General features: G+C 46.1%; 1 protein-coding gene across 1 annotated transcript in view; it reads right to left on the bottom strand.

Annotated features, from left to right (window-relative positions):
- VPS54 (VPS54 subunit of GARP complex) overlaps nt 1-24586 on the bottom strand; it is an 85250-nt gene extending 60664 nt beyond the window's left edge. The window contains exons 1-2 of the mRNA XM_075596133.1: nt 24364-24586; nt 236-389 (exon numbers count right to left, since the gene is read on the bottom strand). Of these exons, the coding sequence (XP_075452248.1) occupies nt 236-380 (145 nt within the window). The 5' untranslated portion in view covers nt 381-389; nt 24364-24586. The remainder of the gene's footprint in view (nt 1-235; nt 390-24363) is intronic.
- Between the last annotated feature and the right edge of the window lie 2136 nt (nt 24587-26722).

Raw genomic sequence — 26722 nt, 5'->3', positions numbered from 1 at the left:
CGAAAATCAATGCACAACATGCACGCACAACACATGACAAAATTACTTTGACACAAAGCACCGCTTTCTGTTGCGGCAGCAAGATTCCGACCTTCATTGTAATAAACAGCCCTATTTTCCTCAGAATAGACTTGTAAAACCAACTGCAGACATTGTTTGCATACGCATGCATCCTGTTGGGGATGTGGAGCAATTCAGGTTATCTTTCAACTTCTTATCCTGCAGACATTATTACCTGTGGGCTCCTTGGGGCAGACATCAGGCAGGGATCTCACCAATCCTAACTGCTGGGCAGGCTCCAGACCCTTTTTGAAGAAAGCATCGCCGCTGTTTGTGCGAGGCACTAGTGAAGAACTGTGGCTTGAAGCCATTGCATACATCTAGGGAAGCTGTGTAAACAAGAAATACTATTTCTATTAGCCTTATTGTTCTTGTTGTTTTCTTTTCGTCCTGTTCAAGACTGCCGCGGTTTCATTACCCTCAGAGACGCCAGAGTTGCTGGAAAGCAGCTCTATTCATTTCAACACCATCTACAGCAGGGGTGGGCAACTCCTGTCCTCAAGGGCCCCCAACAGGTCAGGTTTTCAGGATACCCCTGGTCCAGCACAGGTGGCTCAGTGTCTCAGGCGAAGACTAAGCCACTGAGCCACCCATGCTGAAGCAGGGATATCTTCAAAATCTGACCTGTTGGTGGCCCTTGAGTATATGTGCCTCAATATATATGCACTTTACATATCATAAGAGCTTTGTAGTTGTAATCTTCTGTTTTCAGTTTTCTTTTTATGGGGGCGGAGGGCGGAGGGGGGAGGGAGGCAGGAGGTAAAGCATCAACATTGCTGCTGCAACCAGCCTGGCTCAATGTACATAATCATCGATAAAGCCATCGCAAGAAAGCGTGTAATCGTGCACCAAGAACTAAATAATTCATGGGACAAGGCTTCTGTGAAAGAGATAGAAATAAGTAGCATATGGTTTATTCATGTGCTCTGTCTAGAGTAGACACTTTTTTGCAGGCACAATGATCTAACAGCAAGCGGGATAAAACCTTAACAGAGGTCACAATGTAACACTACAAATAGGAGCTAGAATGACAAACAGGTGGACATTAAAAACACTGCAATAAGAAAAATTAAAAACGCGCAACTAATTCAGCCTGCAGGTTTCTTTTGAGGGATTTTAATACAGTATGCTGTGGGCTTTACACAATTAGAGCTTATAACTCATTTGACATCAGCTGAAAACACTAAAAATGTATGTTGTAGTTAGAAATGTAAGCTTCTTAAGCACTGTCTCACCTGGGTTTTATCCTCCTCTCCTTATATTTGGACATGTTAATACGGAGAGAGTACACGAGAGAGGCAGACACAATACTAAAGGAAGACAAAAAGGAACTCATCCACCACAGCTCCTTCACTCAGCAGACTGCACACACCCACCCGCCGATTAGGAAGCTAGGAAACACCACTGCAAGGAACTGAACTTAACAATGGCGTTGTTCTGTCTTTTAAACATTCTTTGTATTCTTAACATTCCTAACATCAAGTTAACTTTGGGACCCACAACCATCCTCCCTGTAAAAAAAAGGGGGGGGGGGGTAGGGGGGGAGGGGGGAGGGTCCCAAGGGGACGGGGGAGAGACTGGCTGCCAGCGGGGTGGGTGAGTTGATGCTCCGGGGGGGTTGATGCCCCGCCTCCCGCCCGGCACCCCGCCTCCCGCCCGTCTCGCAAGCACACTCACTGCCTCGCCGGCCAGGCAAAAGCTCCTGCTTGCGCTGGCCAGGCACAGCGTGAGCGCGCCTCAGCACGAGAGACAGGAGTATGGACACGGCCTTAGACAAGTCTTTGGAGGCATAACCTGGCATGCTTCCTGTTTGCTGCTCTAGTGTCACAGAGCCAAAGGCAGCCATCTTAATAAGGCTGCGCTTATAGTGCCGGCTACGGCTACAGCTACGGCTACGGATGATGTCTCCCGCCTCCGTAGCCCAAGCGAAAGTTGTAATTTGAGTTTGGGAGATGTCTCGAGCTTCAAGGGGAGTGACAGAAGGCAGAGGGGCGGGGACAAGTGCAAGGGGGAAGGCTGAAATGGAGGGGAGTTGTAATTTCTGTTTGTATGCTGAATTTACAGTACTTTTACTTTAATTTAATTGAATTTACTATTTTAAAGTTGTTCATATAGTGTGTTTCACTTGACAGACACACAGACACAGACACAGACACAGACACAGACACACACAGACACACACAGACACACACAGACACACACAGACACACACAGACACACACAGACACACACAGACACACACAATCAGAGCCGCCAACAGGAATCATGGGGCCCAGGACAAGTGAAAGGAGCAGCCCCCCCCCCCAACCCATAGCGCACCTACCACGGAAAAACAAATTTTTAGCGTACAACTTTTACTTAACCCCCCAATACATATAAAAATACACCCCACCCCCCCAATACATATAAAAATACACCCCACCCCCCCCAATACATATAAAAATACACCCCACCCCCCCAATACATATAAAAATACACTCCCACCCCCCCAAAACATATAAAAATACACCCCACCCCCCCAATACATATAAAAATACACTCCCACCCCCCCCCAATACATATAAAAATACACCCCACCCCCCAATACATATAAAAATACAACCCCAATAATAAAACGCTGTACCCGGTGCCGGATCGGCAGCGGCGGAAGTCAGCTGGGCTAAGCTTCCGCCTCGCCGGCGTGAGAGGGAGGCCCGGCGCACACACGAGCAGCCATTGTGGAACGGAGAGGTGCCTGCAGCGTGGCAGGGCTGGCAGCAACTGCTGTGACCTGCAGCCGGGCCCCTGCCACCGCCAGCCCCCGCAGTCCCTCCAGCCGCCGGGCTACCGACACCCACCGGTCCCTGGAATTCTGCCAGCCACCGGGCCCCCGTAGTTCTGACAGCCACTGCCCCCCCCCCCACCCACCACCACCACCACACCACCCTCCCCCCTGCAGCCACGGCCCGACCTGTGATAATCCCCAAGGCAAGCCTGATTTGTATATGTATTGGGGGTGTATTTTATATATGTATTGGGGGGAAGTGGGGTATATTTGTAGATGTATTGGGGGGGAGTGGGGTATATTTGTAGATGGAGTGGGGTATATTTGTAGATGTATTGTGGGAGTGGGGTATTTTGAGATGTATTGGGGGGGTGTTTTTGTATGTATTGGGGGGTTAAGTAAAAGTTATGCGCAAAAAAAATATTTCCGTGGTAGGTGCGCTATGGATTGGGGGGGAGGGGTCTGCTCCTTTCATTTGTCCTGGGCCCCATGATTTCTGTTGGCAGCCCTGATCACACAATCTCACACACACAATCCCCCCCCCCCCCCCACACACACACACAATCACAAGCACAAAATCTCCCCCCACACACAATCACACACACACAATCCCCCCCCACACACACACACAATCACACTCACAAACACACAATCACTCCCACAATCACAATCCCACACACACACAATCCCCCCTCCCACACACAATCCCCCCTCCCACACACACACTCACGCAATCAATCACACACACTCACAATCCCACACAAATACACACACACACAATCCCACACACACCATCCCCCCCACACACACAATCACACAATCACACACACACTTCCACAATCACAATCCCACACAAACAATCCCCCTCCCACACACACACACACATTCACACACACTCACAATGCCACACAAATACACACACAATCCCACACACATACACATACACACACACACACACAATCCCCCCTCACACACTCACACACACACACACACAATCACACACACACACAATCCCACCCCCCCTCTCCCTGCACTCACACACAAACACATTCCCCCTCTCCCTGCATCAGATCAGAAGCTATCTGATTGGTTACAGCATGTCACATGAGGAGACCGTCTCTGTAAAAATCAAATTCTACTGACTAGAGATGCATGTCTCTTCGTCGCTCCGTCGCCCCTACTATAAGCGCATGCTACAGATTCAATGCATTTGTTTTGAAGCGACGTTGCTGTCGCCGGCACTATAAGCGCAGCCTAAGGCCGAGTCCATGGTCCCTGCTGGCGTGCTGAGGCGCGCTGAGGCGCAGGGAAAGCGGGTGCATTCCCTAGCCTTGCGGTTGCTTACCGCAAGTGCTCTCACCAGCCGTCAGGGTGCGGTCCGGGGGCGGGCCGGGGGCAGGCACGTCACTGGCCGGGGGCGGGCCAGTGACGTCACGGAGCTGGTTCGCCCTCATTGGGCGAACCGCTCACGTGACCGGCCTGTCTCGCCGTCAAGCGGGGGAATTTTAAATTCCCCCAAGACCTGCGCTTCCGCAAGCGTGCGGAAGCGCAGGTGAGCCCCTACTAAAGCCACTCTAATTGCGGCTGTAGGGGCTCAGTGCTGAGGGGGAGCGTGCGTTAGCACGCTTCCGCAAGCACGCAGGCAACATGTCCGGGGCCTAAAATGGATGAAGAAGCAACACAGTGCTGAATTGTTTCAAAAAATCAACTTTGCCTTTCTTAAATAACAATTCTATGCTAAACACGCACAACTAATAACAATAACACACTACAAACAAGAAAAGGCATTGACAGTTTTCACTTCACATAAAAAGATGCTGTAATTGTGTCCCACAAATTATCTTGCACTTAAAGCAATCTTCTTAATCACTTTCACGCCCTGTGTGTGACAGCCCCACTCACCAACAAGGGAGAAATAATGTACACAAATTACCAATGTAACGAGCTTCCTTAAACATAGTGTCGAAACCAAAAATGCACTTTTTTGCATTCTTACAAGATTAAGAAGATTTTTCTTATGAGCAGGAAAGCTGCTCGACGATCGACTGTTCCCACGACTGCCCCAGCAACAAATATGACCTCTAACAGAAACGTCTGTAAGCTAATCAGTGAAGACAAGTGATGACACTGTAGTTTCTGATCAGTGTGTGGGCAGTCACCTTAGCTTAAGATAAAATTACAATGACCATCATTAAGATTCAACAGGGAAAAAAATGAAGTTAAATACAGCTACCAGAGAATCTCTCTCTAAGACCATGTGTGTGCTCATGTGTATGTGTGCTTGTCTCTGTGCGCACGCAGGTGTCTGTGTGTGTATATATGCATGGATGTGCGTGCATCTATGTATATGTGTATATACGTGCAAATATATATGTGTGTGTGTGTGTGTGTGTGTGTGTGTGTGTGTGTGTGTGTGTGTGTGTGTGTGTGTGTGTGTGTGTGTGTGTGTGTGTGTGTGTGTGTGTGTGTGTGTGTGTGTGCGCGCGTGTATATACATATATAAAAATATATATTAATACACACACGTACACAAATCCTATACAAGTTGTTTTTTTTACTAGACTTGCACTAATACACATATTTAAACATGCAAATAGATTCATATTCTAATATGATGAAGCATCCCCTAAAACTGATAGTGTGTGTTATTCTGGCGAACGCAGTGAGAATTTCATTTAGGGTTAAAAGAAGTCAAACCTGGTGATGCAGATCTAGAGTGCGTGGCACAAAGCTAACTGCTCAGCTGACTCACTTGGCAATGCTCCCGTTTACTTTAAGACCAGACCAGAAAGGATTGACATCATCATCACAGCATGAAGTGATCCAGGGGCAGAGTATATTGCTGAATGTTTGTAACACTACTATTTTGTTTACTGATAGTTCGAAAAACAACCATCTCACAATTACTTGAGAGTATAATTAGCAGCATATTATGTATAGCTTTAAACAACTGTAAAGGTTTAAATATAAAGGTACACAGCTGCAGCAGAAGAAACAGTGAGCGTGTTCTGTGTTTAAAGGCAGAATCCCACAAAGCCGGCCAATAAATACATTTTGTAAGGAATTTAACAACCAAATCTAACTGTACTAAAAACAAAAAGACTTGCCTGCTTTTGTTTCTTTAACAAAATTACAAATTGTACTGCTTAAGGGGCTCTAAAAGGGGGTGTTTGTACATTATATACTTCCTTTACCTTTAACACCCTTCCCCCCCCACTTCCCTTGTCAGAAGAACAGTAACGATAAGGGGAGGCAGAGTGGCATCATATACAAAGGGGAGTACAGGCAAAATAAATCCACCCCTGCCAAAGTCTCGGCAGAAACGGCGCTATATAAATAAAGTCATCTAAATAATATGCTATTACAATATATAACCCCTTATATATTTCAAATTAACGTTAAAGGATTATTTAAAAATACTTAGAGGTAGATTTTGGTAAAAAAATAAAATAGCAATCCCCCAGATCACTACTGATCCCCCAGATCAATCCCCCAGATCACTACCTCCTACTAGGAGGGTTTGCCCCACAATCTAACCTAAAATAGTCATATGTTTAAAATGTGATTGGCATCTTTTAATAATATCGTCTTTATTTTTTAATCGTCTGTCAGATTTTTTTATGTTTCCATGGTGACTAAATGCTTTGGAGAGTTTTCACTATCTTTTTACCTGTTCTGATAGCATGAACAGTGAACAATATTTATTCTACAAACTGTATGTGTCTGTTAGAATTCTTTCCTGCATAATGCGCAGGAACAAAGTAACATATATACTCAAAGAAAGCTTAAAGAAAAAGCAACTTTTCCAGAGTATTTTTTTTTTAATAGCTATGTTTTTTTTTTTAAATATTCCAAACCCTACAGTAAAATTTGTCACATTAATTTCAACAATGTCAGAAGTAGGGCACTGCCCTTTTTATTATCATTTGAACCAGCATCCGTGTCTGACCACTGGGAACATCCCTAAGGAATCAGCTGGATATCGTCTTAATAGTTACATTTCCTTGCACCGTTTTCTAGCGTATGCAAGCTCTGGACACAAACTTGGCACAATCTGAAGGCTCTCTACCTTTTCCATCTGCCATCTCTTTTCCCCTGACAATTTTAAGGTGATATGGTTCAATTCATTGTAAATGTATTATTTCCTTGTGCATAATAACATGATGTACACGCCACGTACCATGTTCTTAGATCACATGACTGCCAAGTTAATGTCACAAGTAAATGTGACAGAAACTGACGGCTTGCCCTGGGAGTCATGCGAGTGGTTTCCTGAATGCTGCGTATTACAGTAAGGGACTGACACGCTTGGTTTCCTGAACCCTTAAACACAGCATTTGTAATCCGAATATTCACTGCCTCCATTTATAGGAAGAATAGATGTGTGTTACAAACATGCTCAAGATCTAAGTAGGTCCAGGGGAATCCAGACTGGAATACGGAAACTAAATGCGGTTATCTGCTGAATACTGATAAATCAGTATGACCACCTTAATCCTGTGATCCCAGTGCTGGTTCGTCACTTTGATCCCCTGCCATTGTTTCTAATCATATAGATTTATTTTTGCAAATCTGCACCTGACTGCATTATTTATAAACCGTGTTTTTCTATTGCCACCATGTCTTGGCCGGGTAATTGGCCTCTCCAAAAATACTGAACTATTATGCTACATAATGTATAGGCAATCCTTCAGGATCAACTACTAACCTATAAACAATTTTTAGGGGGAAAAAAATTGGGGTGGAGTTAGGGGTTTATGTATAAATGGCTACTCTTTCGTATCAAGGTGAATACATACACGGCCAACTAAAGCTATAGCTCCACATAATAGAAGCAAGTTGAAGATCCTGTGTTTAACCCAACTAATCTACACAGATGAACTAGACTTACCAGGCACGCACACATCAAATCTCTGTTACTATGGACAATTATATATTTATTTTATTTATAAAATGTTTTACCAGGAAGTAATACATTGAGAGTTACCTCTCGTTTTCAAGTATGTCCTGGGCACAGAGTTATGATGACAAATAATACATGGTTACAAATACATAGTTACATTAAGTGAACAGGGTTATACATTATATACAAGACATTGCTTGCACAGTTAAAAATAATATATATTATAGGCGTATGTAACAGTTGCCAGCAAAGAGACTTTAACAATTCCCATCACTTTCTATAGTCATTTTTTATACACTTAAAGCAGCACTGTTTATGCTGTGTTTAAAAAAAAATTGTAATATGTTTGAAGCAGGAGGTCTCCGGAGCTGAACCGGTTTGATTTCGGCTCCGGAATAGGAAGCCGCAAGGGATGACGTCACAGCTTCTTATTGGCGCGCAGGACGCATGACATTTAAAGTCGCCATTTCGGCAGCCCCGACTAGCCTGCTACCGGCACCCCCTTCCGAGGTAAGTATCTCAGAAAGCAGGGAAATTAACGTGATTTTGCTCTGTATTAACATCCACTTCAAACCTATTAAAATAAATAGACAAAAAAGTGTCCTCAGGGGTGCCTCTCACTAGTGATTTATGACTCCACTGACCCCTGAGCAAGGGGTGTGGTAGCTTCACAGTACATTGAATAGGGACCTGTTAAAGGGGTCAAGCAGAAGAAGCTGGGGGTGGGTGATTTCTCTGTGGGAGGCCCAGCATGTTTAGCTGAAGCAGCAAAGAGCAAACCAGAATGATGTTTTACATGTAAACCACAACAACGCAACTTAATTGCAGGTTCCGAAGGACTTATAGGTGGAGACCAAACACGCCTTTCATTGGCATGATGATTGAAATACGGACGGATTTTAATAATAAAAAAATAATTCATATCTGATAGGAACAACCCTTTTCTCTCAAATGCTTCAACACAAAACATACAAATATTTCCCCAGAAATATAGAAATGAAACAGACAACCTAAAAAATGTATTAAAAAAAAAAACAAATTAAGTCACAAAAGCTCCAACTAGACAAATGTTCTAAAGTGCAACCTAAAGGTCATGTAGCTACCTCACCACGGAGAGAGAAAAAACAAACGCAGTGCTTGCCTGGAAAGCCAAAGCAACGTGGCAGTGAATGCAAAGCACACAGATGATGCAACTAAGACACTACAAGATTAAAGGTGCTAAATCTTCAGTATCAAAGACTACCTTATCTTCTGAAATTGCTGGCGAACTAGGACAGAAAAGCATGGCTGCAGACAACCCCACTGCTTCTGAGCCAGCACTAAACACAGCAGACTACTCTTAATATCCCAATGCTTTACAAGCTATCCCAAAAACTAAAGTAGCCTGACAGCCATGAATATTTAAAATTAGGTATCGTAAAATGTATGTTGGTTTAAAGAGGCTATTCAAGCCGGCAGAGTTTTTTTTGCCAATGTTTTTATATTTTTATAGTTTTGCTATATTTTTCTATAGCATTGAAGCAGGGTGTCTCCGGAGCTGAACTCCGTTAATTCCAGCTCCGGGGACCCCCTGCTTCCGGAGATACTTACCTCCGAATTAGGTGCCAGTAGCAGCTCTCCTCGGCTGCCAGGGTTCATAATCACATTTTAAAGCCCTGCTTCCTAAGCCGGAGCAGCTCGACCGGCACCTACTTCGGAGGCAAGTATCTCCAGAAACCGGGGGTCCCCGGAGTTTAAATTAACGGAGTTCCGCTCCGGAGACCCCCTGCTTCAATGCTTTATAAAAATTTGAAAAACATTTTGTTGTCTTAGATCGCTCCTTTAAATACCAGAGAGAGCAGCACTGAGACTGAGGGGCTTAATTTTATATCATCCAATACGGACCACTGGGACCTTCGGCCGGTTCGGCTGATGAAGAAAAAAACCTTAAATGAACAAGGCGATGTCCAGGTCACTACAAAGTCTAAAAGCATTAAGGAGTTTGTTTATTTTCATATACAACGACTTCTGCTCTTCAATGTAATTCAATGTCCTGAAGCGTCCATCAATTCCACCCAAAATCCACTTTGAGTTGAACACCTCATAGGAAAGAATGCCCAGTTATACATAAAAACCTAACGTTCTCCCTCCCAAAAAATACTAAATCTACTAACCTATAAACAATTTTAGTTGTAAGGGTTGCGAGTGTATCAGAGCAATATTATAGTTGCTTGTGTCATTGTCACTGTTTATTGTTTCTCTCACAAGTCAAGGCTGTGACCCGACTGGACCGAAATGTCAGCTTCGCCTGATTCTACTCAACCACGTTATCCTAGCCCAAGCGACAGGGATTTTCAGAGGGATTTATTCCCTTGGTGTCCCTGGAACCTAATGTAAGGGAAAGGACAATGCAATGTCCAATTCTGTAATGTCAATGCCAGATATGAAAATATTCATGTAACATGAGTGAGCAGAATGCTGTTCGGAAAACAAGTGTTTATTTGCTGTACAAGATAGAGAAAGGTGACACATCATTATAATAAGGTCACAGCATTGCATCTTTTTGAGCAAGTGTATTATTGAGTGGGCAACACTACATTCTGAAAACACAGACCCTGTGCATAAGGAATCAAAAGCTACCGTGTCCCTTTCTCCACCTTTAGCACAACTGCCCTGGTTGGACCACCACAAGTCTCTTGGTTACAGTGCTACTGTATGTGCTCCAGTTTTCAAAACATGATCAGGAAAATAATAAATGCATCAGTAAAGAGACCAGTTCTATGAAGAGTGACATTCCCATTATTGATTGGCACGGGCCTTGTTACTGTATGCTTCTAGTCATAACAGGACTCACAGAGGAAACACTGAGAAATTAATTGTATGAAGCCAAGGGAGACCCAGATCTTGGACAAACCCAACTTAAAAGAGAACTTAAAACTTAAAAGAGAAACAAACGTATTTCCTTTTTTTGTGTAGATGGGGAGTGTAAGGTGAGAGGGGGCTGCTGACTTATCCTGCAAACGAAACCTGCAGCAGAAACTGTCCCTGGAGACCTTTGGTGAGCCACTCGAGGTTACCCGAGCTCACAAGGGACTTTAGTAAAATTGCTACTTCAATGGCTGACGTTCTACATATTTGTGCGTGTATTTGAATATGTATATATATATGTATGCGAGCACAAAAAAGAGCATTTCGTTAGCCACAGAACGGTATTGTTAGGATGTGCTCACCACAAACGAGACGGGACCACGGTGCTGAGGTGGGAAGGTAGGAACACCACCCACAGCCACGAGGGCACGCCTTGAAAGTAGATTGGTCGGGGATTCCGGATCGGGGCAGGAGAGGTACGGTTGGTAGAGAGTGCCGTTTGCCAAATCCAGGGTTAGAGAGAGGGACGTTGTCGTTTACCGTAAGCCAGGATCGGGATGCCAGAGGTGCGGAGAGTCGAGTAGCCGTGTGCCGAGTTCGGGATGCCAGAGGTACAGGAAGACGTAGCGGAAGCCGGTTTGGTACACGAGGAGGTCTGTAAAAATAGAACTAGGGAGGCAGAGAATGGTAAAGACAACTGGTACTATGCTCAGCCAAAGAACCAGTGATTTTGGCAGGTATATAAAGGAGAGAGGGTCCAATAGCATTGCAGCCATAAAGGGGTGTGTAGAAGGAGCCAGCTGCAGCAGGGATAGGTCCCTTATGAGTCCCAGGAGATGAGGCATAAAGGGCAGCAATCTGGCTGCATTCAATAGCAGCAACAGTTTGGTTCGCTGTACCTTTAAGAGGCGGTGGCGCCTCCGTGTGGCCGCGCCTCCGTGTAGAAGCCCCCGCAGCTGCGTGCGCGGCCCCACGCCCTCATCCGAGGGCAGACGAGGAATGTGCGCGCGCGCGCACTGTGCAGGAACTCGCGCGCTTCTCTCCGGCGTCCCTGCGAGCCACGAGGATGTCAGGCGAGGCAGCAGGTAAGTGGGAGACACGCCGTGAATGGCGTGTCTCCATAATCCTTACAGTACCCCCCCCTTCAGGGGCGACCTCCGGGCGACCATGATAAGCCCGTAGAAGCCGAGGTGCGTGAAGATCCCGGTGAGGAATCCATGAACGTTCCTCTGGACCGAACCCCCTCCAGTGAACCAGGTATTGTACTCCTCCTCTGGAAATTCTTGAATCCAGGACAAACTGGACCTCGTACTCCTGTTGACCCGAAATCATAATCGGAGGTGGAGAAGAAGTTTTCTTGGAAAAGCGAGGGCTGCGAAACACTGGTTTGAGTAAAGATACATGAAAAACTGGTGGAATCTTCATAGAAGGTGGAAGGCGTAGTTCGTAAGCCACAGGGTTAATCCTCCTAACCACGGGAAAGGGACCGAGGAACTTGGGAGCAAGCTTCATGGTAGGAACCTTCAGCCGGATATTCCTAGATGAAAGCCACACTGTGTCCCCTGGAACGAACTCCGGCACTTGTCGTCGAAGGCGATCTGCTTGGAGTTTCTGTCTCCCTGCAGCTACCTTCAAGTTCTCCTGTATCTTAGACCACAAAACCTTCAGGTGAGAGACGTGTTTGTCCACTGCTGGCACCCCTGATGGTAGTGAAGAGAAGGGTAACCGGGAAGGATGGAATCCATAATTTATAAAAAACGGAGATTCTTGGGTAGAGTCATTGCGGAGAGAGTTCAGGGCAAACTCGGCCCAAGGAAGTAGATCCACCCATTCCTCCTGTGTATCCGTGATGAAACATCGGAGATATTGTTCTAAGCTTTGATTGACCCTCTCCGTTTGCCCATTGGTGTTTGGATGGTATCCTGAGGAGAACTGAAGAGCAATCCCCAACCTTTTGGAAAAGGCACGCCAAAATCTTGACACGAATTGCGAGCCCCGGTCAGAGACAATGGTAGAAGGAACTCCGTGAAGGCGAAAAATCTCCTGAATAAACACATCTGCCAGCCTGGGGGAATTTGGGAGACCCCTAAAAGAAACAAGGTGCGTTTGTTTGGAAAAACGGTCGATGACCACTAAAATAGTATTCTTCCCTTTGGACTCTGGAAGTTCCACAATGAAATCCATAGAGATATGACTCCAGGGACGATCTGGAATGGGTAATGGAAGGAGTAGCCCAGCGGGTCTGACACGAGGTACCTTGTTACGAGCGCAAATGCTACATGCTTTGACAAACTCCTCTACGTCTTTAGCCCTCTCTGGCCACCAGAAGGTACGTTGAACCAGATCGTTTGTCTTCCGTATCCCTGGGTGTCCTGCCGATTTAGACGAATGACACCACTCGAGGACCTTCTTGCGGTGTTGAGGTGCCGTGTAGAGTCTTCCCTCCGGAACCTTGAGTCCCCTCGGAGTCTGTGACTGTTCCAACTGAATTTTGCTCATGACCTCAAAGGAGTTGGCAGACAGGATACAACTAGAGGGGATAATAGACTCAAGCTGTTCCTCGGACCTGTCATCCGCAAGAAATTGTCGAGATAGAGCGTCCGCCTTTAGGTTCTTGGAGCCAGGAATAAAAGAAATAAGAAAATTGAATCGTGAAAAAAACAAAGCCCAGCGGGCTTGTCGAGCATTCAACCGACGTGCTCCTTCCAAGTAAAGAAGGTTCTTATGATCCGTAAGAATGGTAATGGGTGTCTCAGTGCCCTCTAAGAAATGTCTCCACTCTTCCAACGCCAATTTGATCGCCAAAAGCTCCCTATTTCCGACATCATAATTCTGTTCGGCGGAAGAGAATTTCTTAGAAAAAAAAGCACAGGGATGCAGTCTGGCTAACGGAGAAGTTCTCTGGGACAGAACAGCCCCAGCCCCAATGTCCGAAGCATCTACCTCCAAGGTGAACGGGAGTCCAGGATCTGGGTGGGTGAGGATGGGAGCAGACACAAAAGCCTTCTTGAGACTCTCAAACGCTTCTTTAGCAGTCACTGACCATGATGACGGATCTGCCCCTTTCTTAGTGAGGGCGGTTATGGAGGATACGGTATCAGAAAAATTGCGGATGAACCGTCGATAATAATTCGCAAAACCTAAAAAGCGTTGCACGGCTTTGAGAGTAGTCGGAAGAGGCCACTCCAAGATAGCTTTAAGTTTCTCCGGATCCATTTTGAAACCGGAATCCGAGATAACGTAACCCAAGAACGCCACGGATTTAAGGTGGAACTGACACTTCTCCAATTTCGCAAAAAGATGGTTCTGCCGCAAACGTAATAGTACTTGTTGAACGTGTTTAATATGATCTTGAGCGGTCTTAGAAAAGATGAGGATGTCATCTAAATAAACAATAAGAAAAGTGTTGAGAATGTCCCGAAAGATCTCGTTGACAAAATCCTGGAAAACTGCTGGTGCATTGCACAACCCGAAAGGCATAACAAGATACTCGTAGTGGCCGTCATGGGTGTTGAAAGCAGTCTTCCACTCGTCCCCCTCTCGTATCCTTACTAAATTGTAGGCACCTCTCAGATCCAATTTAGAAAAGATGGTTGCTCTCTGGAGGCGGTCGAATAATTCCGGAATCAAAGGCAGGGGGTAGCGATTTTTGCAGGTGATATTATTCAAACCCCGATAGTCTATGCATGGACGGAGAGATCCGTCCTTCTTCTTGACAAAGAAGAAGCCTGCTCCGACCGGGGAGGAAGACTTTCTGATGAAACCCCTCTCCAAGTTCTCGGCAATGTAGGTGTTCATAGCCTTTGTCTCTGGGAGAGAGAGAGGATAAGATCTTCCCCTGGGAAGAGGTGCGCCAGGAAGTAAGTCAATGGGACAATCAAACGGACGGTGCGGCGGTAGTACCTCAGAACGTGCCTTGTCAAATACGTCACGGAAATCCCAGTACACAGAAGGTAAGGCGTTGATCTTCTCGGATATGGTAGACACTCCTCCAATCCTCTGGAAAACCCTGGTACATGTCTTGGCACAAGAAGGAGCCCACTGAACCGGTTCCCGATCTGTCCAGTCGATGCGAGGATTATGAAGTTGAAGCCAGGGAAGACCCAAAATCAACTCAGCAGAGGGCGTGTGGATGACATCGAGAGTAATGATCTCTGTATGGACGTCCACGAACTGCAGTAGGAGAGGTACAGTCTGAAGCGTAATAAATGCTGGCTTTAGAGGTCGACCATCGATGGCCTCCAGACCTACAGGCGTCTTCTTGTTGACAAAAGGAATATTGTTCTGTCTAGCAAAAGTTTCATCAATGAAATTACCTGCAGAACCGGAATCAATGAACGCCCGTGCCCGGGTGTGGAACCCCTCTCCAGACAGCAGTATAGGTAAGACTATCCTGGTGGGAAGGATGTTTTGGATGATGGAAGAAGGGGTCAATATTCCCAATGAAACTCTCCCGGATCTCACTGGGAGCTGGCGTTTTCCCGGTCTATGGGGACACTGGGGCAAGGCGTGAGTGGAATTGCCACAGTACATGCAAAGACCGGCCGTGCGCCTACGTAACTTCTCAGCCGGAGATAGTCTGTTGCCCCCCAACTGCATGGGTTCAGGAATGTCCCCGGAAGAAGGTGACGGAGCCACGAAGGAGGGTGCAAGAGTTCTTGGAACCCGTAAACGATAATGAGAACGTTCGTATTTACGTTCCAGCAGGCGTTGATCCACCCGAATAGCCAGAGCGATTAAGTCCTTTAGGTTAGTAGGACGATCTCGTGCGGCGAGCTCGTCCTTTAGGGTCTCCGATAATCCTTGCCAGAACGCGGAAGATAGGGCGTCATCGTTCCAACCTGTCTCAGCAGCAAGAGTGCGAAACTCCACCGCATATACAGCAACCGAACGGTCTCCCTGGTTAATGTGGTGAAGAGCAGAAGCTGCCGTTAACTTCCGTGCTGGTGTATCAAAAACTCTTCGGAATTCCTCAACAAAGAGATCGATGTCCTGTGTGAGCGCCCCCTGTTGCTCCCAGATGGGAGAGGCCCATGCCAGTGCCTGGTCGGTGAGAAGGGAGTAGATGTAGCCAACCCTGGAGACAGAAGACACAAAGCGAGAGGGAGAGAGACGAAATTGTACAAGACATTGGTTAATGAAGCCCCGACATCCTTGAGGATCCCCCGCATAATGTCTTGGTGGCGGAATACGTGGTTCCGGAGTGAACGGAGATAACGAAAAAGGATTAGGCTGTGCAGGGGGTGCCACGAGTGGAGATTGCCGAGTGAGGGTTCGGACCTGAGGAGTAAGAGAGTGGAGGCTTTGCTGTATGGTATCCATCCGTCTATCGGATTGCTCCAAATAAGTCTCTAATCTGGTAAACAGAGCAGAATGGGCATTTAAAGTCCGCTCCACCTCAGCTTGGTCCATGTTTGTTGGGCTGAGCATAATGTTAGGATGTGCTCACCACAAACGAGACGGGACCACGGTGCTGAGGTGGGAAGGTAGGAACACCACCCACAGCCACGAGGGCATGCCTTGAAAGTAGATTGGTCGGGGATTCCGGATCGGGGCAGGAGAAGTACGGTTGGTAGAGAGTGCCGTTTGCCAAATCCAGGGTTAGAGAGAGGGACGTTGTCGTTTACCGTAAGCCAGGATCGGGATGCCAGAGGTGCGGAGAGTCGAGTAGCCGTGTGCCGAGTTCGGGATGCCAGAGGTACAGGAAGACGTAGCGGAAGCCGGTTTGGTACACGAGGAGGTCTGTAAAAATAGAACTAGGGAGGCAGAGAATGGTAAAGACAACTGGAACTATGCTCAGCCAAAGAACCAGTGATTTTGGCAGGTATATAAAGGAGAGAGGGTCCAATAGCATTGCAGCCATAAAGGGGTGTGTAGAAGGAGCCAGCTGCAGCAGGGATAGGTCCCTTATGAGTCCCAGGAGATGAGGCATAAAGGGCAGCAATCTGGCTGCATTCAATAGCAGCAACAGTTTGGTTCGCTGTACCTTTAAGAGGCGGTTGCGCCTCCGTGTGGCCGCGCCTCCGTGTAGAAGCCCCCGCAGCTGCGTGCGCGGCCCCACGCCCTGATCCGAGGGCAGACGAGGAACGTGCGCGCGCGCGCACTGTGCAGAAACTCGCGCGCTTCTCTCCGGCGTCCCTGCGAGCCACGAGGATGTCAGGCGAGGCAACAGGTAAGTGGGAGACACGCCGTGAATGGCGTGTCTCCATAATCCTTACAGGTATCATCTATTTATTTTTTGATTATTGAAGCTCGGCTAACACGGTACTGATACCACTACATGAATATATGTTATGGTGGGTGAAAAAAGTGAGAAAAACCCTACACAGTCACTTTTTTCACCCACCATAACCTTAATAATTGTGGTGATTACCTAGTCTATAGTCTCAAAACCAGCTTAGCCATTACAACTAACCTCTCACTGATGATAACCATCAAGGTTGAAACATGTCTGTGAGTGGGTTTAATGGCTTTGCATCTCATCCCAGCCTCTGTCTAAAAGCTGTGTTTAAAACAGCATGCATTGGCTTGAGGATCTGCTTGTGTAATACGAGCTTGAGACAAAAGGTGGCACCGAGTGCTCATTTGCATGTCATTTCCCAGAATCCCTTGCTGCAGTGGAGGCGCTGTATGCTGGGCGATAATGGGGAAAGACAGGGTTGCAGACCTGTCTAAGACATGCAAATGAACATACAGTAATATTTACAGTATATATATATATATATATATATATATATATATATATATATATATGTATTTGCATATTTGCTTTCCTGTGGAGGGTTTTTGTCACTTTTTTTACTCACCATAACTTAATTCAGTATTATGGTATAGCCTATCCCATAGCCTCTTTGCATACCCAGTTAAAATCAACCCCACACTGATGAGACCCATTAAGGTCGAAACAGCTGTCTGTGGGTGGTTTTCTGGGTATGCACCTTAACCCTGGCTGTTCTCAAAACTGTGACCATGCAGCAAGCTTAAGCCTATAGGGAACCATGTTAAAAATGGTTTTTGAGGCAAAAAGTGACACTGTGTGCTCATTTGCATGTCATTTCCCAGAATCCCTTGCTGCAGTGGAAGTGCTGTATGCTGGGTGATGATGGGGAAAGGCGGGGTTGCAGACCTGCCTAAGACATGGAGATGAGCATACAGTTGTATTTGCATATATATATATATATATATACAGTTTCACTTAAACAATGTTCGTAAGGAAGGGTGACCTAAACTAGCTGAGAGACCCAGGATTAAAATGTCCAGCTCCCTCCTCTCTCCCCCACCCCCTGCGCAGCTCCGGTCATCCCCCCCGCCCGCGCAGCTCCGGTCGCATATCCCCCCTGTACTGCTCCAGTCATCCGAGGAGAGTGGCCGGGTGGTTGGGTGAGGTCATAGAAGCAAGCAAGCCAATGAGAGGCGTGCGGGGGCGGGGCCACGGACCAATCTGATTGGCCAGAGGCTGAGTGACAGACCGACGGACCAATCGGATTGCCCATAAGAACAGCAAACATACAACGTTTTCAATTATATTGCCCATAAGAACAGCAAACACACAACGTTTTCAATTATATAGATATAGATATATAGATATATATATTTATTATTTCTATCAAAGTTCCAGCACTCAAATTAGAAAAAAAAGGGATTGAACACAAATCACTTAGAAGCATATACAACATTTTTATTATCAGAAAAATATATATACAAGGGCCGTGTAAAGAACCAAAGCCTGAAACATGTCCAGAAACACGTCCCCAATAATAACAGTTAAAGAAACAGGAGTGTAGCAGGTAGCATCTTAAATACCTTAATCCTAAATGAGGACTTGCGCCACGGATCACCACCGACCCTTCACGTGGTCCTGACCTGCCCTTGTATATATTTTTTAGGACAATAAAAATGTTGTTTATTTTTCTAGTTGATTTGTTTTCTATCCCTTGATTTCTAATTTGAGTGCTGGAACTTTGTTGACCATGTACTTTTTCCCACAAGCGGGTGGCTCCTGTGCACATTAGTTCCAATATTGATTTCATTGTTATTTCCATGGAGTGCTATTTCCTTTCTGTGCTACATAAAGCTCTGATAAGTGTATGCCTTATAGAATTATAAATATAAATATAAATATATATATATATAAAATTATATTATGCATACACTTATCAGAGCTGTGCTGGAAATACAATTGATTCGTGCTAGCAGTAGGGCAAATATTTGGTAATATGAAAGGTATTTGAGCTACTTAAATAAATACAAATGATATTTGCAGTAAGTATGTCATTGCAATTAATGTAAATGCTAAGTGCATTGTTAACGCCCAAGTGCCACTAGGCATTCTGCTTTCAGAGCTATTACATGGTCTGGATTCTTCCTGCCCACTTCTCTGAATAAAAGAGAAAGTCCTACAGTACTCTGTGCCACTGACAGGATATATGGCTATAAGGAAGGCAGAAAACTACTGCAGCCTGGAAAGATCATTCATAAACCAGAGGACCCCACGAAAACTATCTGAGGTAGAAAGACATGGGAAAAAATTACAAAAACAAAATAGAAATGTGAAATAACTAGAAATATTTCTAAATATTATATATTATTCAGACCAACTGATCTACACTGAAATTATAAAAACAAAACACAAGGAGTGTGAATCCAACATCAAACAGAGACATAAAAGGGACTCATCTGGCCCAGATTTCATGCAAATTGCATAATTTTCATCTTGTGTCAGTGTATCAAAGGTTTTTCTCCACATTTTGCACCATGTGATGCTGGAAGTGTCAGTAAGAGGAGATGGGGAGGAGTAAGATGACGCCCAGAATATAATGAGATGTTTAAACTCTGCGTCTCTGTGCCTCACTTTGTTCCTTGCTTTTGTATGGGACAATCTGCCAGGTTTGATGTAGCGTAAACCGTTCTGGCTAAATATTTGCATCAAATGTGTGGCACACTCTCTTACATTAATATAGGAATAACACAAGGCACTGCGCATGTTTCTAAATGCTACTCACCACTTGAAAAAGACCAAAGAAACGTCGCTAAGTTTTTGGCTCATTAAAATAGCATTTAGAAACATCCGCAGTGCCTTGTGTTATTCTTATATTATTGTATGATTTGGATTTCCAGCAGGACTTCTTTCAACACAAGTGCACCGGTAAATATGAATGATTTTGTATGATATGGTGTGCAGTAGTAATCCTCCTTCTACACTCTCTTACATTTCATGCAAACGCAAGCGAAAAATAGAGCAATGCATTACAATAAATGTATATTTGCACTTTATTTACGTTGATCCATCTCCCCAAAAGTTGCATAAAGTTCAGTTTCAAACGCAGATACTTAAACCAGCCAATCATAAGCATGTTTTATAACAGCAGCAGCCAATCAGGAGTCAGTGCTCAACCAACCAATCACACACTGCAACTGAAAAGCAGCACACTGGAACTGCAGAACAACTTTTTCGTTCGGGCCAAGCGCTCCACTGTAGCGGTTAGCCCGATCATCCCCATGAAAACGAGCATGTGTGCCATGACATACGTGTTATGTCAATAGGGCCTCTGGCGAGTCATGGCCTGTGACGTACAAGGTGCATCATAGCACTCTGAGGGTTACAAAAATAGTATACAAACATACAAGAAAGAAACACCTTCATGTTTAGAATTTTTGTATTTGCTTGGGGAGGTTGCTTGTGATGGCTTAGTGGAATGGTTTGTGGGATAACATTTTGTCTCCGTTTACTTGGCTTTAATTTCTCTTTGGACCAGTCAGTAATGTTGTGACGTTTCCATACTGCTGCAATTCCTATAACAGTCTCGGCTGATTTTTGTATTACTCTTTTATTTAATTTTTTTGCTGTGTTTCCTATGTCCTTTCGGTGATGTTCATGCAATATACAGACTGTAGCTCTGTTGCAGAAAGAAAAAAACTTACTTACAGGACAATATGTGTGTGTAATAAACATAGTTCTGTAAAGAACTGTAATCTATATGAATGAATATACATTACCCCTCGCTCACTCTACATGCAGCTGAGATGTAATCACTACTTGGCTGGTTTGACCAGGGACCGCCTGTAATACTGTTATAGATGTGCAGGATCACTGGTGTGTGGTCACTGGCAAGATCCGCTCAGTGGTGTTGGTCAGGGCAGCGTGAAGAGGCTGAATAACAGGACGCCAGGGACTTTTATAACAGTTTATCTTTATCAGTAACGGCAAACAGCCTAACATCTCCAGGCTCAGGGGCCTCTCAGGAATCGCCTGGCAGGAGCATTGTGAGGGCTTCCCACGATGAAGGCTCATCTCTGAGCTGGACTAGGGATATCCAGTTATACAAAACTGATGCAGTGGCATGGCCTATTCCTTCAGAACCCCCTCTACTCACTTGTTTACCTTTCCTGTCCCATAGTCAGATCTTTGGTCTAGTGGCCTAGCTGTCCTTCGGGAGCCCCACTCCTGCAGCTCCAACCTTTCATTCATCCTCTAGTTCAGGGGTGCACAAAGTTTGTGACCTGCCTCGCACCCCCAGCATTCGCGCCCCTCCTCTCCTACGACCCGGCGTCAAATGACGCCGCAGGTCATGTGACGTCACGGGACCCCGCAGCGTAATTTGCCGCGCAATGCCATGGCGACGCATCCCGCCTAACACTTACATACATATAAATATACACATATACACACACACACACAATTGGGACTCTCTCCGTTCAGATCGTGACGTCATATAGAGATAGTATTCTCTCAAATGCGAGTGACCTATCTCTCCTTGTGAGTGCAAGTCTTAGAGACTTTGTTTTTATGTTGATTAAATTATTTTAACTTTATTACGCTGCGGAGCATGCGCTTCTATTTCTCTTTTCTTATGTACTTATAATTTTGGCAAAAAGTCATTGTAGAAGCAGCAACTTGCTCCATACGGATCAGCTATCTGTTCTGGACTTTACTTTTTTCACGTTCACTCAAGGACTGGTTTGAATCTTTTACTGTAATTATTTTTTTTATTTTAGTGGGGTAGACATACTAGTTGATTGATTATATACCTGGTTTATTATTTTTCAAATTTCACAATCTAATATTGTTAAAGCACTAGCACCCTCGTTTACACTCATTACTGGCACACCTGTTTAGCATTACTGTTTTCCTTTCTTTTATACATACACACATACAAAGTGCAGAGACCACACTCGTGCTTTCCCACTGATATATTCAAAATCAAGCCAGTTTTCCCTTTACTGCTACTTGCTGGAGCACTCACAGACAAAAAAAAAAAAGCAAACCGCGCACTAGGGATCCGTAAGGCTGAGTCCACGGTGACTCCAGCCGTGCGGAGGCGCGCTGAGGGAAAGCGGGTGCTTCCCCTGGCATTAGTTCGCTCGCCGTCCGGGGGCGGCCCAGTGACGTCACAGAGCTGGTTCGCCCTCATTGGGTGAACCGCTCACGTGACCTCAAATTAGAAATTTGGTAAGACCTACGCCTCCGCATGCCTGCGGACGCGTGCGCGAGCCCCTGCTAAAGCCGCTCTCATTGCGGCTGCAAGGGCTCACTGACAAGCGTCAGCGCGCCTCGGCACGGGTCAGCGCCTAAGTGCTGACCCTGGACTCAGCCTAAGAAATACAAACAAATAAAATATGGAGGTGTTCATGTGCAATCATGAACCCAACAACCTAAAGAAATAAATGCATGCGAAAACTTACAATGAAGATAAAAAGACAGTGGGGTCTGGTGCGTGGGGAACCAGGGAGAGAAAGCCAACGGGATGTAAAGATGGTAAACTCCGGAGCACAATCACCGTCAGCTAAAATGCAGTGTCTTGCACCAAATGTAGGTGTAAGGAAAGACAGTGTGTGCGCGATATAGATATATTATATATAGATATATTATATATATATATATATATATATATATATATATATATATATATACACACACATATATATATATACACACACACAAGCAATAAAAAAAATATATATATATATATATATATATTACACATAGCTCTTTGCATACAGCGTATGACATAATACACAGCTCTGCAACACATATTGTACAGCAACATAAGACAGATATTTGTATATACCCCTGTATGCTCGACAGGACGCTATATATATATATATATATATATATATATATATATATATATATATATATATATATATATATACAGTGGTTGACAAATCACAAAAAAATCTACTCGCCACCTAGTACCAAACGTGTGCTGCTTGGGCCAAAATTTACTCGCCCGGGGGTTAAATCCACTCGCCCTGGGCGAGCAAATGTATAGGTTTGTCGAACACTGTATATATATATATATATATATATATATATATATATATATATATATATATATAGAGAGAGAGAGAGAGAGAGAGAGAGAGAGAGAGAGAGAGAGAGAGAGAGAGAGAGAGAGAGAGATAATACACACCGCTCTGTATATACACCTGTATACTGCAGTGTTGTGTATATATATATATATATATATATATATATATATATATATATATATATATATATATATATACACACACACACACAGCTCTGTATATACACCTGTATACTGCACAGTGCTGTGTATATATAATACACACAGCTCTGTATACTGGAGTGCTCTATAATACACACAGCTCTGTATATACACCTGTATACTGCACAGTGCTGTATATACCGTATAATACACACAGCTCTGTATATACACAGGTATGCTGCATAGTGCTGTATATATAATACACACAGCTCTGTATATACACCTGTATACTGAACAGTGCTGTATATATAATACACACACAGCTCTGTATATACACAGGTATGCTGCATAGTACTGTATACATAATACACACAGCTCTGTATGCACCTGTATACTGCACAGTGCTGTATATACAATACACAGTGATGAATGTAACACACAGCACAGTTACTGTATGTACAAGTGTCCCAGGCCTCCCCGGATAAGTGGCTGTGTCCCACTAGTCCGGGCCTCAGTCTGAGCCGGGGGAGATCCCAGGAAAGAGTCCGCTCTGTCCCTCACTTCCCGGCCTAACATAGTTCCAGCCCTCGGTCTCCTCAGTCCCCGGTCTCCCCAACCCTCAGCCCCCGGTCTCCTCAGCCCTCGGTCTCCTCAGCCCCCGGTCTCCCCAACCCTCAGACCTCGGTCTCCTCAGTCCCTGGTCTCCCCAACCCTCAGTCCCCGGTCTCCTCAGCCCCCGGTCTCCTCAGCCCTCGGTCTCCTCAGCCCCCGGTCTCCCCAACCCTCAGTCCCTGGTCTCCCCAACCCTCAGTCCCCGGTCTCCCCAACCCTCAGTCCCCGGTCTCCCCAACCCTCAGTCCCCGGTCTCCTCAGCCCCCGGTCTCCTCAGCCCTCGGTCTCCTCAGCCCCCGGTCTCCCCAACCCTCAGACCTCGGTCTCCTCAGTCCCTGGTCTCCCCAACCCTCAGTCCCTGGTCTCCCCAACCCTCAGTCCCCGGTCTCCCCAACCCTCAGTCCCCGGTCTCCCCAACCCTCAGTCCCCGGTCTCCCCAACCCTCAGTCCCCGGTCTCCCCAACCCTCAGTCCCCGGTCTCCCCAACCCTCAGTCCCCGGTCTCCTCAGCCCCCGGTCTCCTCAGCCCCCGGTCTCCCCAGCCCCCGGTCTCCCCAGCCCCCGGTCTCCCCAGCCCCCGGTCTCCCCATCCCCCGGTCTCCTCAGCCCTCAGTTCCCGGTCTCCTCAGCCCCCGGTCTCCCCAGCCCCCGGTCTCCCCAGCTCCCGGTCTCCCCAGCTCCCGGTCTCCTCAGCCCTCAGTTCCCGGTCTCCTCAGCCCTCAGTACCTGTGGTCTCACGCAGCCGCTTGTCCGCACCTCGGTGCCGCCGCTTGTTCAGCATCCCACAGGCAGAGCCCCGATCACCGGCTACACCTCCCGCCATGCACCGCGGCAACCACCGGAACACAGACCGACACTGGGACACTGACACAGACACACACACACACACACACACACACACACACACACACACACACACACACACACACACACACACACACACACACACACACACTGAGACACACACACACACACACTGAGACACACACAGACTGACACACACACACTGACACACACACACTGAGACACACACAGACTGACACACACACACTGATACTGAATGACACAGAGACTGAGATACACAGAGACTGAGATACAAAGACTGACACTGAGACACACACACTGACACTGATAGAGACACACACACACACACACACACACACACACACACACACACACACACACACACACACACACTGACTGACACAGAGATTGAGACACACTGACTGACACTGAGACACACTGACTGACTCTGAGACACACACACACACACACTGACACTGAGACACACACTGACACTAAGACACACACACACACACACACACACACACACACACACACACACACACACACACACACACACACACACACACACACACACTGAGACACACACACACACACTGAGACACACACAGACTGACACACACACACTGACACACACACACTGAGACACACACAGACTGACACACACATACACTGATACTGAATGACACAGAGACTGAGATACACAGAGACTGAGATACAAAGACTGACACTGAGACACACACACTGACACTGATAGAGACACACACACACACACACACACACACACACACACACACACACACACACACACACACTGACTGACACAGAGATTGAGACACACTGACTGACACTGAGACACACTGACTGACTCTGAGACACACACACACACACACTGACACTGAGACACACACTGACACTAAGACACACACACACACACACACTGACACTGACTGACACAGAGATTGAGACACACTGCCACTGAGATACACACACTGACACTGACTGACACAAAGACTGAGAAACACAGACTGACACTGAGACACACACACACTGACACTGAAACACGCACACTGACTGACACTGAGACACAGCCACAAACTGAGACACACACACACTGACACTGAGGGACACACATACTGACACTGAGAGACACACACTGACAATGAGAGACACACACACACTGACACTGGGACACACTGACACTGAGACACACACACACTGACACTGAGACACAGACACACTGACACAGAGATTGAGAGACACACACGCACACTGACACGCACACTGACTGACACTGACACTGAGACACAGACACACACTGACACACACACACGGACACTGAAATACACACACTGACGCTAACACACACACACTGACACTGAGACACACACACACTGACACTGAGACACACACACTGACACTGAAAGACACACACACTGACACTGAGAGAGACACACACTGACACAGAGAGACACACACACACTGACACAGACTGACACTGAGAGACACACACACACTGACACTGAGAGACACACACTGACACTGAGAGACACACACTGACACTGAGAGACACACACACACACACACACACTCTGATACTGAGAGAGACACACAGACTGACACTGAGAGACACACACACTGACACTGAGAGACACACACGGGCAATGAGAGACACATACACTGACACAGAATGACACTGCGAGACACACACACACTAACACTGAGAGACACACACTGACACTGAAAGACACACACAGACTAACACTGAGAGACACACTGACACTGAGAGACACACACTGGCACTGAGAGACACACACACACTGACACTGAGAGGGACACACTGACACTGAGAGGGACACGCAGGCTGACACTGAGACAGACACACACACAGACTGACACTGAGACAGACACACACACACTGACACTGAGACAGACACACACACACACACACACACACACACACAGAGACTGAGACAGACACACAGACTGACACTGAGAGAGACACACAGACTGACACTGAGACACACACACTGACACTGACACACACACTGATTGACACTGAGACACACACTAACACACAGACACACGGACTGACACACACACTGACTGACACTGAGACACACACTGACTGACACTGAGACACACACACTGACTGACACTGAGACACACACACACAATGACACTGAGACACACACACACACTGACACTGAGAGACACACACACTGACACTGAGAGACACACACACTGAGAGACACACACACACTGAGAGGGATACACACAG

This window comes from Ascaphus truei, chromosome 4 (assembly GCF_040206685.1).
Source record: "Ascaphus truei isolate aAscTru1 chromosome 4, aAscTru1.hap1, whole genome shotgun sequence".
In the NCBI taxonomy this organism is placed as follows: Eukaryota; Metazoa; Chordata; class Amphibia; order Anura; family Ascaphidae; genus Ascaphus; species Ascaphus truei.
This window is presented reverse-complemented; position numbering and strand designations above follow the sequence as displayed.